The following is a 17,336-nucleotide window of genomic DNA, read 5'->3' as shown; positions in this document are numbered from 1 at the left end:
CAGAGAGGCAGAGAGGAATTTTAAACATGGCTGGCAATGAGCCACAGCTGCGGGCCGTCAGTCTTCTCCTTCTCAGCGATGGTGATGTGCCCGATGAGCCTACAACTCATTTTAGAAAAACGTCTCCATTGATGGAATATATGAATATTGCTAGTTTAGACCTTATTTGTCTACAGATACATCCAGTGATTGTTTCATTAAAAAAAATACAAAATCTGAATTGAACCATGTTTTGTCACCACAATTAAAACAATACTTAAATGTTCTGTTGTGTTGAAAGGTGCAGAAAGGTGTGCTTAGAATACTTTATTGGCAGTTTAAGAAAATTACAAAAAAATGACATCATTTTAAAAAACACCAAATGGACACAAAAAAAGCCTGCTTGTTTCCATTGTGGTCCCCCTTGTAACATGAAACTATACACAAACATACTGTACAAACAAAACAACCATGAAACAAATAAAAAATAATCCTTATATATGAGGCTGGACATTACAACTGTGATGCACGTCAATGAAAACACCTACCATTTTGACGAGTGGCTAAATTGTTGTAGCATTCTTGTGTAGTCAGTCGTCTGCGGCTTCGTCCAAGACTTTACAAAGGAAACACAAACAATGTCCTATACATTTGCAGAACGAACAACAGCAGTTGTCCTCGTTGTCCTCTCCTAAAATATATTAAAACATTACTACTACTACTACATGTAATAATGATAATGATAATGATAATGATAATGATAATGATAATGATAATGATAATAATAATAATCATCATCATCATCATCATCATCATCATCATCATAATCAAAATATATTGTGTGAAGTAAAACAAAATAGCTAATGTTTGACAAATATATCACACACATATATCAAAAATATATCACACACATACACACGTGCGTGTGCACGTGTGTATGTGTGTGATATATTTAGCTAAAATCTAAAATGACACAGATGCTTTCCTGGTTTTTAATGGATTAAGAGCCCAGCAATCAAAGGGAAGCAGTATTATAGACTGTTAATTGTTAAACACCAGCTGTACTATGTTTGTCAAACTGGAGCACCAATTGTCGCTATTGTAAACTATTGTAAGATGAACCATGGTACGTTGTCATGGTTACGGTTATAGATAAAGACAGCTTTAAAACTGTCCATTTTCTCCTCATTGAGAGAACCGTTTGAATGCTTATGTACGGTCGACCTATCTGATTCTCGCAATACAGCAAAATACTGTATTTACTAAACATACTGAATGCCTGAGTGTGTACAGTCTGTCTCAGTCTCTTATCTCTTATCTGTTATCAGAAATAACATAACCTATCACTTATGCTGGCACCAGTGGTGTCTCCAGGAATGACATTTCAGGGAGGCAAAAGACATACACTATAACAACACTATAAAACTGAAAGACGTTACTAACGGTAATATGCCCGTAAAATCAATGTATGTATTTTTTTAATCAAATCAGTGACCCATTTCAACATTGCGTGCAGCATTAACAGCAATATATGTGTTCAAGCTGTGTAGTGATGTTTCAAAACATGAGAGGACGGGGGTTGCACTTGAAATTATCTATAATAGTTCAGACCTCAAGTCAAATCTCTCTCAAACTCTTGGAAACACAGACTATTTAGGCGAGAGGTTGTCAGTCTAGAATCTGGTTTAACATGATGCGGAAATCATTCACAATTGACTCTTGTTCACTTTCCTAGGGAAGTAGTAATCACACTGCTTAAATTGAGTGGGAACAAAGTGTGGTCGGGCTGTACTAACTTAATTTGTGTCCCATTTTTAAACTTTATGGTTGTACAATCACTAAACAGGTTTTCAAAGAGATTGTACCTGCCAGGTGAGTACAGGTGATGGTCCCACTCAGACCCCCACACCTGGCACCACATGAGACAAAGGCATAAATTTGCATTCCTAAAAAATATATAAATTGACTTACCTTTACAACAAGAGTCACAGGAACAGCAGGCACCCATCTCAACTTGAACCAGTTGTCGAGGCGCAGTAAGTGGATGTGAAAATGTTTTGTTCAGTTTGCAATATATCGAGAATGGTGACTTTGAACACGCCCCCTAATTAACATATTACATATTAATTAACACACCCACACAAGTGGCTACAAAACCAGGATAAAATGCCTCGGATTAAGTACTTTATTGATAACATAAATCCAATGGAGTATACTGTAGTAATATCACCATGATTTATGAACACAAAAAGATAATGACCTGAACAACTGACTGACTCAGTGTGGCTTCCCCTAGTGTCAACCCAGTACTTGTGCTAGTACTAGTACTTGGGCAACTTAAATATCATTATTATTAAAAAGGTTTGCAGATACCCCTCCCAGTTTTGGCGGCACACACACAAGTCTTATGTCAAACCGACCGGCTTCATCGGGAATCATATGCTTGAATGCTTCCATTTTTCTAAGCGATACTTTTTTCTGGGTTAATTAATTTAATTATGGTTTAATTTAATTAGTGAATAAATGTTTCCCATTGACAAGAATGGAAAATCACAAGTGAGTGGTGCAAGTGAGAAGTGAGTGGTGCAACTCCATGTGGGGGTTCCCGGGGGGGGGGGGGAGTTCCAGACCCACAGGAACGCACCCAGGGTGCCGGCCCGATTCCGGCGAGCCGCCCCACGTCCGAAACGGTTGAGAAATGACAGAGTTACCGTGTGCCGGTCCCTGTACTGTACTGTACTGTACTGTACTGTACTGTACTGTACTGTACTGTACTGTACTGTACTGTACTGTACTGTACTGTACTGTACTGGCACACCCAAAATCATCATATATACAGTTAATATGTGCGTGTGTGTTTGTGTGTGTGTTAGGTTGCGCACAGGTGGTGAAAAACAACCATGCTGTTTTCGTGCTCATACCCAGCCAGGCAGGCACCCACCCAGCCAGCCAGCCAGCCACTCACCCACACACATAACTCAGGGGAGTGGTTGCACCACTCAAAAAGGTGACAGCTCACATGCAAGCATTTTTCTCTTGGAGACCATAGATAAGGGCTACAGTTACCACACTTGGTGGAGACTGGAGAGGTTCACGGTCCAGTGTCCTATGCAGGACAAATGGTGGCGCTATAACAGCCCAACTTTAGTTTTTTTTCAACCAAGGTTCATGTTTTAGGTTGTTATTAGAGAAAGTGTTATTTTTTTTCATTTGCTGCTTTCTTTCGTTTTAGGGATTTTAGCTGTTTTTGACAGGGTTGGTGGGGGCATTCGATCATGGGGCTAAATATGTATTTTTTTTAGGGCCGGGACTTTAACGCGTTAATTGAGATTAATTAACTACAAAGAAATTAACGCATTTAATGCTAGCTGCTTCAGCTTAACATGTCTCGCAGAGTAGAGGCTTGCAGAGGCTCACGGAGATTTCACCACAGCACGAAGCTCAAGCTGTCAAGCTGTCCTCGATGCGAAACATACTGAAGCAGCAAGTGTGAAAGTCCGTGGTCAGACAATGGTCTGCCCCAACCCCATGTGAAATGCACCCCCCAGCTAGTTCATTCCACCGTTTTTTATTTTATTCCTTTGTCTAAGTGTTTCCCCCCTAATAAAGTTGTTTTTATTTGTTCATAGACACTTTATATAGGCACTTGCTGCACTTGTTTATCTGTTGTACTTATTACTGTTACTGATTTTTTTCAGTGGTTACATAGCAAACAGGCCATTTTCAATGGAAGCCAGCGACAGAAGCTCCAGACTGACTGCATAAAAGTGCTACAAAAAATGACCCAGCTTCAACTTTTTCAGCACTTCACAATGATGCAGTGAACTGAGTGAAGCGTCAATCAATCAATATGTTTTTATTTCACCATTTCCACTCACAAGTGAGCTTTATGTAAATGAGCTGTTTTACTATTAAACAGGGCTTAAGTGGTTCATTCAACCATTGGTCTACCCAAGTATTCTTCTGCCTACAGATACGTCATATTGTATGAGCAAATAGGGGAAGGGGATCAACCCTGACTCCCTTTTTGATTCAGATGTGTGTCTTAAATAATAGCAGAATCAGGGAAAGTTTTGAATATTTGGCGGTCCCGTTTAAAATGTTCACAAGATCTGTTGCTATTACCTGCACTATACGTCACCATATGACGAAATAAACCCATACAATGTAACCACGTGTACGTTCCGTAATGCGATTCCAATGGTGAAAGATGTGTTGTTTCACCCTGTGAAGGAATGGCGGACTCGGCCACACCCCCAAATACCCGTACGTGTTAATGGAGAGAGGCAGAAACTAAAGACAGCAACAGCTACAGTGCAGGGGGGGTTGAAAAGGAACGTACAGCTATGGGGAGTATGAAAAGGCGTGAGGCAACATAAGGAAATTACTTTACAGTTCTCTGGAAGGAGGGACGGATGTGGAGGCTTCCGATCACCTGGAGCCTGCTGAGGGGGAGACGCGGTCACACAGATCTCTCCTTCCATATTGCCCTCCCATGTCTAATACACTACACTCTCGTATGCTCTTAAAAAATTGCCTCCGCTGCTCTCCGAGGACGCGCGCCTCGGGCCCCGGAACGCGTCCCAGTGCAGAGAGAGACGGTGTGCAAATGGCAGAAAATGAAACTTACAAAAGGGTGAGGGTGGGGAGAGAACTTTATGAAGATGCGGACTGGGGCAAAGAAGCGTGTGTGGGAAGTACAGAGGAAAGAGAGAATGTAATATTATGTAGTGGAGTCAAAAGTATAATAGTTTTGTTGGGGTGAAAGTCATGAGTTAGAAAAAAAGACCTCAAGCAAAGTATCGTTACTCAAAGTATTTCATTAAAGAGATATGTCACTTTCAAATGAAATAAACGTAAAAATAAATGTATCAAAGATAAATGAAAAACGTTATGGAAAAATCACAGAACATTAATGTGTGAGGAGGGCAGTGATTGTTCCATTACTTTTTTCATTTATTTTTCACATCTTTTTTAATATTTATGTTACAAACGGCCATTATGTCAGGTAGGAGGCTGTTGGTCAAGGACTGGAAGGCTCCATCTGCACCTGCTCCATCCCTCTGGGATGCCTCGATGGGACTATTGGCCGCTTACGAGCGACTGTCATACAGGCTGCTCAATAGGATGGACGACTATGACTTAAAATGGGGCTTTTACCATATGCACGTATCAGGACTCTGATTAGTTTCTGGTTCTGAGTGAGCTCTGAACGGGCTGCAACTTTAGAAAAATACACTGAAGGAATATGTCTGGAATTGGGGCTGGGGTGGACTGCGGGATATTTCTGTGCATCGTTATATTGTTTTGTTTTGTTTTGTTTTGTTATGTGTTTGTTTTGTTATGCATTTATTTGGTTGTGTTTTGTCTATGTCTGTCAATGTTTCATGTACAAATACAAGTACAAATCATAAAAAAAATATTTATGTTATTTGAAAGTTAAATATCCCTATAAGTCGGCTACAGTGTTCAAGCATACTCTCCACCACTGAAGACAGTAAAACATGGTGTAAAGTGAGCAGTGGTCCTGTGCCCCTCTGCACGGGCACCAGAGGTTTGGCCTAGCAACACAGGGAGCCCCCCAACACCGGGGGCCTAGCAACACAGGGAGCCCCCCAACACAGGGGGCCTAGCAACACAGGGAGCCCCCCAACACCGGGGGCCTAGCAACACAGGGAGCCCCCCAACACCCTCTCACTGGGCCAGGGGCCATAAGGAGAGGCCTAGCAACACAGGGAGCCCCCAACACCCTCTCACTGGGCCAGGGGCTTAGAGTATATATGAATAGAGACGGCACCCGGAGGAAACCCTGAGGCGAAATGGACATAGTGGCCGAATTTGGTATTGCAGCTCTGGGCCAATTCCGGTCCGTTGACTATCATTGCGCGTTTTCATACGTGAACGCGTGCAATGATAGTCAACAGCACAGCGCGTTCACGATTTGGCCCAATTCTTCCCAGAATGCACTCTGTTCCTACTCGGAAGGAGGAGTGAAATCGCTTCATGCGCTTTTGAGCAACTTAATGCAAGTGGATGAGAGGAGAAATCCGGTGCCGTCTCTATTCATATACTCTAAGGCCAGGGGCCATAAGGAGAGGCCTAGCAACACAGGGAGCCCCCCAACACCGGGGGCTTTTGGCCCCCTCTCACTGGGCAGAGGTTTGGCCTATAGCAACACAGGGAGCCCCCAACACCGGGGGCTTTTGGCCCCCTCTCACTGGGCAGAGGTTTGGACCTAGCAACACAGGGAGCCCCCCAACACCGGGGGCTTTTGGCCCCCTCTCACTGGGCAGAGGTTTGGCCTAGCAACACAGGGAGCCCCCAACACCCTCTCACTGGGCAGAGGTTTGGCCTATAGCAACACAGGGAGCCCCCAACACCATCTCACTGGGCCAGGGGCCAGAGGAGCATATGATAGAACACATGGAGTGGAAAACACAGGAGATTTTGTCTTTCTTTTTGTGCACCCCTCTACCTTAGACACAAACACTAAAGGTGGCCTTACACTAGCCGATAATCGGGCATTTTTTGACGCTCGGGGGGTGCCCGACTCAATCGATCTGCTCGGGGCGCGATCGGGATCGACCCGATCAACATCAAGCATGTTTGATATTTGCTCTGCCCCGCTCCGATTATCCTGTAGTGTGTGGTGCTATCAGATTTCAGATTGAAAAGAATCGGCTAGTGTAAGGCCACCTTAACACACACAGAGAGACAGAGAGAGACTCAGAGAGAGAGAGAGAGAGAGAGAGAGAGAGAGAGAGAGAGAGAGAGAGAGAGAGAGAGAGAGATTGTTTTGGTCTTAAAAGCGCTTCCCACTTACCCCAACCTCCACATGGTCCGAGCCCTTGTCATCCTGTTTGTGTAGGACCTCAAAGTAGTAACGTCTGGACGAGATCAGGCTGGAGAGAGAGAGAGGGATCATATTAATTGGGGGGTCATTCCGTGCAACACACCCTTGAACATTGTTTACTGGTTTGTCATGGCAGTGCAGTATAAAAAAAAAACTACTAACATAATAATTCTGTAAAAACATAGAAATAAGTAGTTCCTTGGGCCAGTACTGCTACTTTGAGTTAGCCTGGTTAATAAACCAGACCGAAATTGCCTGCCAGCGGATTAGGGTCTGGCGAGGCTCAGTAGCACGCCTCTTTCCTACAACCGAGAACAGGTCGGGCCAATCGGGACACGGTATGCAATATGGGCGGGCTTTGGTACAGTGACGTTCAATGCTTGAGACCTTTGACTGACAGTAGCTCTGACCAATTGCGTCGAAGAGAAAATGTTTGAACCCGCCCCCCGGGAAATGAAATCCAAGTGGAGCCAGCCCAGACTAATATACCGCGACAGTGTTGTGTGATATTAGTCTGGCTTATTAGCCAGGCTAACTCTGAGTACCGTTGCATATGGTCATATCATGATGGTTATTGTTTCCCATTTCAAAATGTATTCGCCATTCCAAACAATCCCTCTTCAAGTCTCAAAATTAAACTAAAACTAAAAACTAAGCTACAGTACTAAAACTAAGACTAAATATTGACAATTTCGTCAACAAATAAAAACTAGACTAAAATGTTAGTGAGGAACCCGTGGAGAAGAGGTCCAGTAGAACTAAAAGACACTAATTTCATATTGTGCGCAGGTGTTGCGCTCTGAAAATAGCAGATTTATCAAGGCCCACCAAAATACATTTTTGTCAACAAAATAAACTGTAAAACTACAATAAAACTACAACTTTTCAGATGACTACAATATGACTAAAACTGCATGGAGTTTTATCCAAAGGACTATGACTAAAACTAAATCAAAAGTTGCTGACAAAATCAACACTGATTTAGTTCAATCCCATTACAATGCATGCTGTAGAGCTGAGAGGACCATGAAAGCATGGGCCGGTCAGCATATTATCAGTGAGAGGCTGTGAATAATACATTACCTCTGACACCATTAACAAGATAACAACGTCTCCCATGAATAAACATTTGATGTGCTTCAGATGAGATGCACTTCTAATACAAGCTGTACACTCATGGTGAGGGTGAGACATGGTCCAGAATATGTAAGTTGTGTGTGTTGCTGACCCCCCCAGTGTGTTGCTGGGGGGGTCATACCAAAGACTCTAAACAATGGGACCCAGTGCCTCCCTGCTTGACACTCAGCATCAAGGGTTGGATTGGGGGTAAGTCCCTGCGACATACTAGCATCATGTCCACTGTCCAGTACTTGATGTACACCAGGGGGTGTACATCAAGCTGCCTCACGCTACAGAAACAGGAGATAGGCTCGGGCCTCATGGCTCGGCAAGGCTACTACATGCATACACATTTTCTAAAGTACAGTAATCAAGTAAATGTACTTTGTTACCATCCTCCACTATATGCACCTAGAATAACAATGCCCAGGCCTATTCACCATATCTGAACTAATAGGCCAGCATCTGTCACTGGGTGAGACACCTCATTACAGTATCTCTCTCTCGGATCTACGCGCGCACGCACGCACACGCACACGCACACGCACACGCACACACACACACACACAGAGTGGCCGCCATCCCGTGCCATGCATTGCTTCAGCAGAGTAATATCCTGGACATCACTCTTTGATACAATAACACTAACACCATGTTAGTGTTAGTGTTAGTGGTTCTTGTATTACATTCTTGTATTCATTTAGCTAACACTATATCTGGCCCAGGTGGAAAGCAATTTAATATCCGTCTAGTGCTCCAGCTTGTTTACAAGTCCACCTCAGTGGAAGCATCTACACGTATTTTACCGGTATTCGGTAATCAAAATGTAAATAGCCAAAATATACAGGGAATGGGGATGTATGACGTCGCGTCACCTGAGGAGACGGCACTCATGGGGCATCTCAGGGGGATGGCGAGTACCGCCCCCTAGTGTTTGCATTTAACCTCAAATTCTGTTATTTTATGAGTTGCCATCGCGGTCCCAGTTGTATACAGAGAGGTTTGAAATCCCAAACCATCCGTCCTCTTCAGCATGCCAGGTGACTGGACAATGGGTGTGAGAACGCACACCAAATTTGGTATACATTTGTACACTCTCAGAGTTACAATGAACACTCAGGAATGTAATGTGACCTCCCATGAAGGTCAATAAATAATCTAGTAATAGACATGGAAGGAGAGGGAGAATAAGGGGTGCGTGTGTGCGTGTTAGGATTATGGTGTTGGAATAAGTGTACGCACACACCCTTAGAGACTCTCATATGAAGATGTATGCGCAACATCCAAACGACACACTGACTGTGTGTGTGTGCGTGCGTGCGTGCGTGCGTGCCTGCCTGCGTGCCTGCCTGCCTGCCTGCCTGCGTGCCTGCCTGCCTGTGGGCGTGCATGCGTGGGCGCGTGCGTGCGTGTGTGCATAGGTGTGCATAGGCATGCCTCTGCATGTGGTGTGTGGGTAAATTTGCATCCTTAACGCATTCCCCAGCGTTCCTGCTCAGAATCATTTGGTATTTCAGTAAACCCTTTTTAATATGATAATGATAATTTCCTCTGATGCAGCTGGGTAATTTGCAGAACAGTATTTGCTACGGTGAGCTTTAGAGTCATTTATTGTAGTGCCTCCATATTCATGAGCACTGAATCACCGAGATATATGGTGTATGTCTGAGCTAGTCTGTGCTTATATTGTGGTATTTTCTGTATTTATTTTCTTGTTTTACATTTTTTCCCCCTTCCCCTTTTTTCCCACTTCCGATAATCTCACTGAACCAAGGCAAGCCTGTCCGAAAACAAAGTTAAGGTTTTGTGAATAAAGAATAAAGTGGATAAAATGTAAAAAGGTGAGTGATTAACGTTCTGCCCAAAACACACTCACCCCCCTTGTTTCACCCCAGTGGTTCTTGTATTATATTCTTGTATTCATTTAGCTGAGGTTAAGGTTAGGAAGAAGTTTAGGGTTATGCATAGTTTTACTGACGTTACATTTTGCTGAGGTTAATGTTAGGAATAGGGTACGCAACTTAAACCAATCAGTGTGCCAGCTGCCATTCCCTTTAAGAGTTCTATTATCCATAATCCATTATGCCCTGGATCTTGCCTTATGGAAGAGCAAAGCGTGCTGCCTTGGAATACATTTATATTAGATACAGAGGGTTGTTTTGTGTGTCCAGTATCTGACTATCTGCCATCCATTCCGCAACCAACACAGCCACCGCTGTGAACCATATGCATCCAAAAACACATCAAATGGATTCGCATTATGGGTGGTTTGAAGAGGCACTTTCCATTGTCCTAAACCTGTGTGCATAAGATAGCAAATATAGTGAAAGCGCATCGACACGCCTGCAGACACACCTCCACCCATAAATATAGGTGTCGGCAAAATTAATAGTGGGTGTGTGGCCGCAAGATAACGTTTACGCACAGTGGAAGCTCCTAAATGCGTAATTCACGGAAAATGTTTATTACTTGCGGATAAAGAATGGCACACAATCGAGCCCATAGTCTTACCGAGGTTACGTTTAGGAATAAGGTTAGGTTTAGGTATAGTTTTACTGAGATTAAGTTTATAGGAATAAGGTCAGGTTTAGCCTAGTTTTACTGAGGTTACGTTTAGGAACACCTGGTTCCTATACTGTTGACAGTTCTGCGGTCGCCAGATTTGACCCCTATCTCAGTAAACTCTACACAGCACTGATTATCAATCTGTTTTGACTTCAAGGATCCACAGTTTGATATGCATTCCAGACGCTGGAACCACCCTGTGTTAACAATCGTAGCACGTTCAAAGTCACTTGGATCACGTCACCTGCTCATTCTGATGTTGGTGAACTGGAACTGAACCTGTTGGGCCTTTCTGCATAACATAGCCACCGTCATCGGGCGGTAGTCTAATATGTCCAACACCTTTGCTTTTCAGGAAGTGGAGAAAAAAAACATGTGATTCCAATGGATCCAACATAGAGCTTGTTTTTTTAATCACAAACATACTATTGTCTGGCACATGGTAGGCCTACTTAAAAACAATGACCCACCACAGGTAATGTACGTCACACAACAGAACATATAGTCACAGCCGTACCCCATCATGATTACTGAGTCCTGCTTATACTGTAGCAAGCAAAAAAGCTGTCCCATGCCTAATTCCATTTGTCCCCTTCCTTATCATATACTCTTGCCAGCATCCGTTCATATGGCACTATTTACATGATATCTTTGATCCATCCACTTTTTGGGATCTGGGGAGGATATGCTCTTACATAATCTCAGAATATGTTTACGTGGCCGTGACCATGCCTGTATACGTTTATGACTAATACTTTTCATTGGCTCAGGGCTCAATATTTTTTTTTAAAAAGACCACTTTCACTGTCAAAATATTTCGACAATTAAAATGTTAGATCTACAAGCTCACAACGCATCCATATCTAATATTAAAAAATAATAACTGTATGCTTATCATCTCTGTCGTTAACTCTATCTCTACCGCTAGCTACCCCAGTGCCCAGTGCCAGCAGAGTTTGCCCCCCCAGAGCCCCCATGTGGCATGATGCGCCTGGACCACTATAGGCCAGCGGGTACCCCAGATACAAGGTTTCTGCCCGACAGCAACCTTATATGATGGTTTAACCACATTAAACCTGGCATTGCCATTTTGGGCAAACTTTCAGAAAGATTTGAATTTTAATTAAAAAAAAGGAAATTATGCCATTTGCCTCCCAGCCAATTATCCAAATGGCATAAGTGGTTGAAATCCACCCCTCAGCACAAACCGTGCCCTCATGTTGCTGCACATCTGAGGTCGAGAGCCAGGATTATGCTGTTATTTTGTTTTATGCTCGTGTTGTGTGTGCACTCAATGTGTGCACGCACCGATCCCTTTCTTTATGTCCATGCTGTGGGTACGCGCGATAACGGTCTGCAACCTGATTGGATAATGACCCGTCTGCGAGGTCGAGGTGGGATGATGATAGGTTCTTGGGGGATGGGATGTAAACAACACACACACACACACACACACACACACACACACACACACACACACACACACACACACACACACACACACACACACACACACACACACACACACACACACACACACACACACACACACACACACACACACACACACACACACACACACACACACACACACACACACCATCATGCATCCCGCGCCGCCCAGAACCCTTGCGTCCCATAAATCATTGCAGGGGACAGTGCGTTAAGGTCATTCTCTCATGAATATAAAACGTGTCTCCTGGTGGCCGCTTGCAAAGTGCACTCATGGAACCAAAGTGTCGCGTTAGACTCCACTCAACCTATTTGCCCTTTCTCAGCACTTGGGGGTGCAGGAGGGGGGATAAAGAGAAATAGGCCCTGCTGCAATGGCCCAAGCTGAAATATGGGGACAATTTGTACATTTTTATGGAAGATAATCCTTTAGGACCAGTACTAATTAGGTTTTTTCTTTCCCTCCTCCAGTGCTCATGTTGTGTTGGAATGGAAGACCAAGTCTTTGGGGCTTTGAAATACTTATCTGTATACTTCATTCTTTTTTGTTATTATTATTTTTGTATATTTGTCCTGGACAGGAGTCCCCAGATAATTTAGGTGCGCTTTCACACCCAAAGTTCGCTTAGAAGGTCCGGATCACAGACCAAAAGTTTAAATTGTTGCATTTAGATTTTGGTCCGTTTAGCGTTCACACAGGACTTTGTTAAACGGACCAAATTAAAACAAATTACATGGTCATACAGGCCAAATTGATCTACTGACAGAATAGGCCATTTCTATGGAAAATGATTCACTACCAAACTACCAAACAGAAGCTTGTTGTGATTGTTAGTTTTTTGTAACATAAACTTTAAGGAAAGTCTGAATGAATGTCTGAAACACTGTCGCTGCTCCTCACTTGGCTGCACCAATTGTTCTGAATTTCCACACAGGCATTGACCATTATATTATGGAGGTCTTAATGAAGCCCTTATTTCAATCAAACAAATTGAACACTGTTAATTAAATGTATTAGTGAATTAATTTTCTCTATAGCCTTATAATGGGAAAATGCGAAATCACAGTATTTTTTTCTTACGGTTTCTCTCAGAAACCGTAAGGTCTACTCTACAGTTACAACACTTGGAGGGGAGGTTCTTAATTATTATTCAAATTAATTGAATAAATAATTACATTAGCCTCATGGTGGCCGACTGAAGGACAGAATGTCTCTTCCCCTGGAGTCCTTGTGTCATGACGCATCTCCCCATATACGCCATGCCCATTTGCGATTTTCCCCCATTTTGAATGTTCTTCAAAACACCATTTTTGCTCTTCCACCTACAGATTTTGTCCAAACCTCAGAAAAATTGGTACACATCATCTCTGGACCTATCCAATTAAAAGGCCAAAGGCAGAATTTTGATAGTCCGTATTGTTTGGCCGTAATCAGCTTCCAAAGTTAGTGGGAGGCAAAAAAATCCACAAAACATGAACGGAATGTCCAATCCACCCCAAATCACATGTGGTTGAATCAACAGAGCCAAATGTCCAATTCCATTTTCATCCATAGGGGGCACCGCAAATGCAAAAACAATTAACATTTGTTGCAAAAACATGAGTTTTGGGGGATAGATCCCCTCCTAATCAGTGGGAGGGGCCTATATTTCCGTCTGTGCCTTCGAGCCAACCACACTTTGCAATTTCCCCAGAATTGCACCTTTCCTGTACTACTTGACCGATGGGCAAACCAGACTTATTACACACAATTACATACATCAACAATATGATCTATTAAATCGCATTACCCACACTGTTGACTGTACGGCTAAGGACTAGTTTAATCAAATAACAGTGAAAACAGTATGCGCACATTTCACAGCCGCTTAAAAAAAAGTAAGAAGCGAGACGCACGCATTTCAGGCAGTACTTACGGCGACGGACAGACGGAGGAAACACACACGCACGCACGCACGCACGCACGCACACATGCACGCACGCACACGCACAAACACACGTGTAGAAAAACCAAGAAGGATATTATTTATGACAGAAAAAAGGAGGGGGCGCGAGTTGAAACAACATGTGGATGTGGCATGTCTTCTTCTGTAGGACAGGCCTCGGGAGGGTCCCATAAGCGTTAGTTAGCACTGACGTGCTTCTCCATTACGCTCTTAATTCTGTTTCACTTCCTGACCCTTGTATTAGAGCCTCTCTTTCTAATCAAATCTGCTGCTCAATCTCTGAGGATAATCTAATGTCAGCCCTGATAGGACACAGGCTGCTGCCACAGGCTCGTCTGAGTCAGCAAAACGTGCACACGCGCGCGCGCACGCACACACACACACACACACACACACACACACACACACACACACACACACACACACACACACACACACACACACACACACACACACACACACACACACACACACACACACACACACACACACACACACACACACTAGTAGATGCACAAACGTGGGAAACTCAACAACAAGGATACAGAAGCATCGCCTTCACCATATATGGCAGGGGTTCTCAATGTTTTTGGCTGGGGACCCCCGGAAATGTTTTGGCCATGTCTCGCGAGGCCCACCCGCCCCCAATACAGACTCCAAAAATAACCTTAATAATAGAGATAATATATCATAAATGAATACTGAAACCAGATATAATCATTAAGGACATTTTATGCATGTAGCCTACTATGTGTACTATGTAAACTCTTCACTTCCATTTTCCAGCCATTCAGTTGCAAAAAAAAAAAGAATAATTTGGGGACCCCCCAAAATAATTTGCCAGATTGAACAATGTTATATAAGTAGCGGTTTTGGACATACAAGGTTTCCATTTGTTGAGGAATGAGACGGAGCAGCGAAGGAGAAGGATATAGAAGGACAAACGAGCAGAGCCTATAGCTGTCATGTTATGATGAACACACACACAGGAAGAGAGAACCTCACGCTTGTACTGGTCCCATCCTTCTTATTACAGTCAGTACAGTCACAACTAAAACTGGGACAATTCTTCCCGCTGGGGATGTGTTCCCTTCCCAGTGGTTATGCAATAACCGCTGCACTCGTCAGAGTACAATTTACAATTTAGGCATTTAGCAGACGCTCTTAATCCAGAGCGACAAGAACAAAAAGCATGGCAATACATCACATACATAAAAAGTAGTTATCATGCGTAAGCGAAGAACGTAACTTATATAAATTATACATACTATACTATATATAGAAGCCATTTCACAGTTTTGTATTTTCTGATTATTATTTCTGTTATTATTTAGCCTTAATAGTTTGATTTTGATTATTGGCTAATTGAATTATTGTTTTGGGCACAAACGGGCACGCCTCCCAGGCCTAGGCTTTAATTATGGACAGGTGTGGTGGGGGAATTATGCACCTACGTGGAGACACGGTTTTTACCAGCAGCACAGAGAAAACAGGAAGAATGTCATGGTTACTTTATGCACTTTATTTCTATTAAAGCAAAGCTAAAGGAGTTCTACCTGTGGAGTCTGTGGACACACACATGGGTGATGGGCAGATGCTCACAGACAGTGTATTTGTGTAGGCTAGTCTTTAAGCAGCAGGAGGACGTTTGTTAGCAGCTCAACCAAACTAAAACAAACTTCCAACATAGGTAAAAGTAATTACTCACCTACTGCTGCAGGTTCCATAAGTAATCCCAGTGTTTTTCAAGATGCATGGTTTTCATATTGTAAATAATTATGGTCGCGTGATTTAGCGTCTACCACTATGACTATGAGAGGAGCAAGTAACTTTGGGAAAGTGTCATAGTAGCTTGTTTACAACTGAAATGGACTTCCTGTGCACTGACTTCCTCTTCAAAATAAGAGCCACATGTAATGATTAGTCAACACTAGTTTTATTTCTTACCCTATGTTTTAACAGCGGGCGACAGCCAGACAAATTGTGCAAGTGCATTATATGTCAATGGGACCCGGAAACTACTGGTGATAGAGGTGATAGCAGGCGAACAGGCGATGGTCGAAAAGTGGGTGGAGGAACGTCGGCCGAAAAGATACAAATAATTCATCTTTTGGGCGACGTCGCCCGGCGATAGTGGGCGATTGGGCGATAGCCAATGAAATTCAAGCGACGCTCGCCGTGGGTCTCTAAGGTCTCCCGCTGTTAAAACGTAGGGTAAGTCTACTTACAGGACGTTAACATCACATTTCAGTTCCTTTTGAATGCCTGTCAGATTTCTCTACATAACTGTCTCAGCTGTGCGCCTTGCATGCCTTTGATCTACCGTGCAGAAAACATTTTGACAACGTATGCGCACTGACGCACCGGTTGTGTGCCCTCCTGATTGTTAATAACATCTAAACATGTAACATGTAAACACAACATGAACATAGTACTCTTATTGTCTCCACCAGGCCGAAGGCATGGGGAGAGAGTATGTTTTGCACTCCGTCCGTCCGTGTGTCCGTGTGTCCGTCCGTCCTTCCGTCCGTCTGTTACCAGCTAATCTCCGGCACCGTTAACCCGGTCGATGCCAAACTTTGCACACACACTCCCTGGATGCCAACGATGAACCTCTGCCCCACATTTTCCAGAACGGCCTGTTATAGCGCCATGAGGCAGCTTTTCACATTTTTTACCTAAAACTGCACCGATCTGCGTGAAACGTTGCATGCACACTCCCTAGAGGCCAAGGACAAACCGTTGACCTGCATTTTCCGCATCTGCCTTTTATAGCGCCACCAGGAGGCCGACTTTTGTAAAACACATTTTTTTATATTACTCCTCCAGATTCTGTCCAAAAATCTCACAAATCGTTACACACTATCTCTATGGTCATGTGCTCAAGTCGGATCTGTCCGATATTTCATATTCCATCCTAATTGCCTATAATTAGCTTTCCCAGTTTGCAAGATTGCCCTGTTTTGAACAAAAGCCTCAAATCATGAACGCAGCATGCAATTTACGTGAAATCTTTCACACATTTTCTTACTAGGCTGAGGAATATATCCCACCCTTTTCACATTGGCCTGTTATAGCGCCACCAACAGGTTGATTTTAGCAAAACACATTTTTGGAACAAAATGCCTCAAAAACATGTTTATATTAATCCTAAACATCTCACACAGTCCTATCCTCCTGGTGGAGACCTGTGCCCAGAAGGGCACTTTTTCTAGTTATGCATATCGCATTCTCGCCGAGATATATTTTTTTGAGTTAAAAAAAGGAATACAAAAATAAATAAATACAAATAAAAAAATAAAAAAATAAACGAATGGTTCAAGCCCATTAATTAAGATTCGAGTGCCAACCCTAACGAGCGAACGTTCGAACCCTGAATGGTAGGGGAGAGCCTTATTACACGCACATCCACGCTTTCAGGC

General features: G+C 43.2%; 1 protein-coding gene across 1 annotated transcript in view; it reads right to left on the bottom strand.

Moving 5' to 3' along the window:
• The window catches only part of b4galnt4a (beta-1,4-N-acetyl-galactosaminyl transferase 4a), a 315,041-nt gene that overhangs the window by 37,490 nt on the left and 260,215 nt on the right, over positions 1 to 17,336 (bottom strand). The window contains exon 8 of the mRNA XM_079500439.1: positions 6,803 to 6,881. Within this exon, the coding sequence (XP_079356565.1) occupies positions 6,803 to 6,881 (79 nt within the window). The remainder of the gene's footprint in view (positions 1 to 6,802; positions 6,882 to 17,336) is intronic.

This window comes from Electrona antarctica, assembly GCF_951216825.1.
Source record: "Electrona antarctica genome assembly, chromosome: 5".
NCBI classification, from domain to species: domain Eukaryota; kingdom Metazoa; phylum Chordata; class Actinopteri; order Myctophiformes; family Myctophidae; genus Electrona; species Electrona antarctica.
Note: the sequence above shows the minus strand (reverse complement) of the source record. Positions and strands in the feature narration are given on the sequence as shown.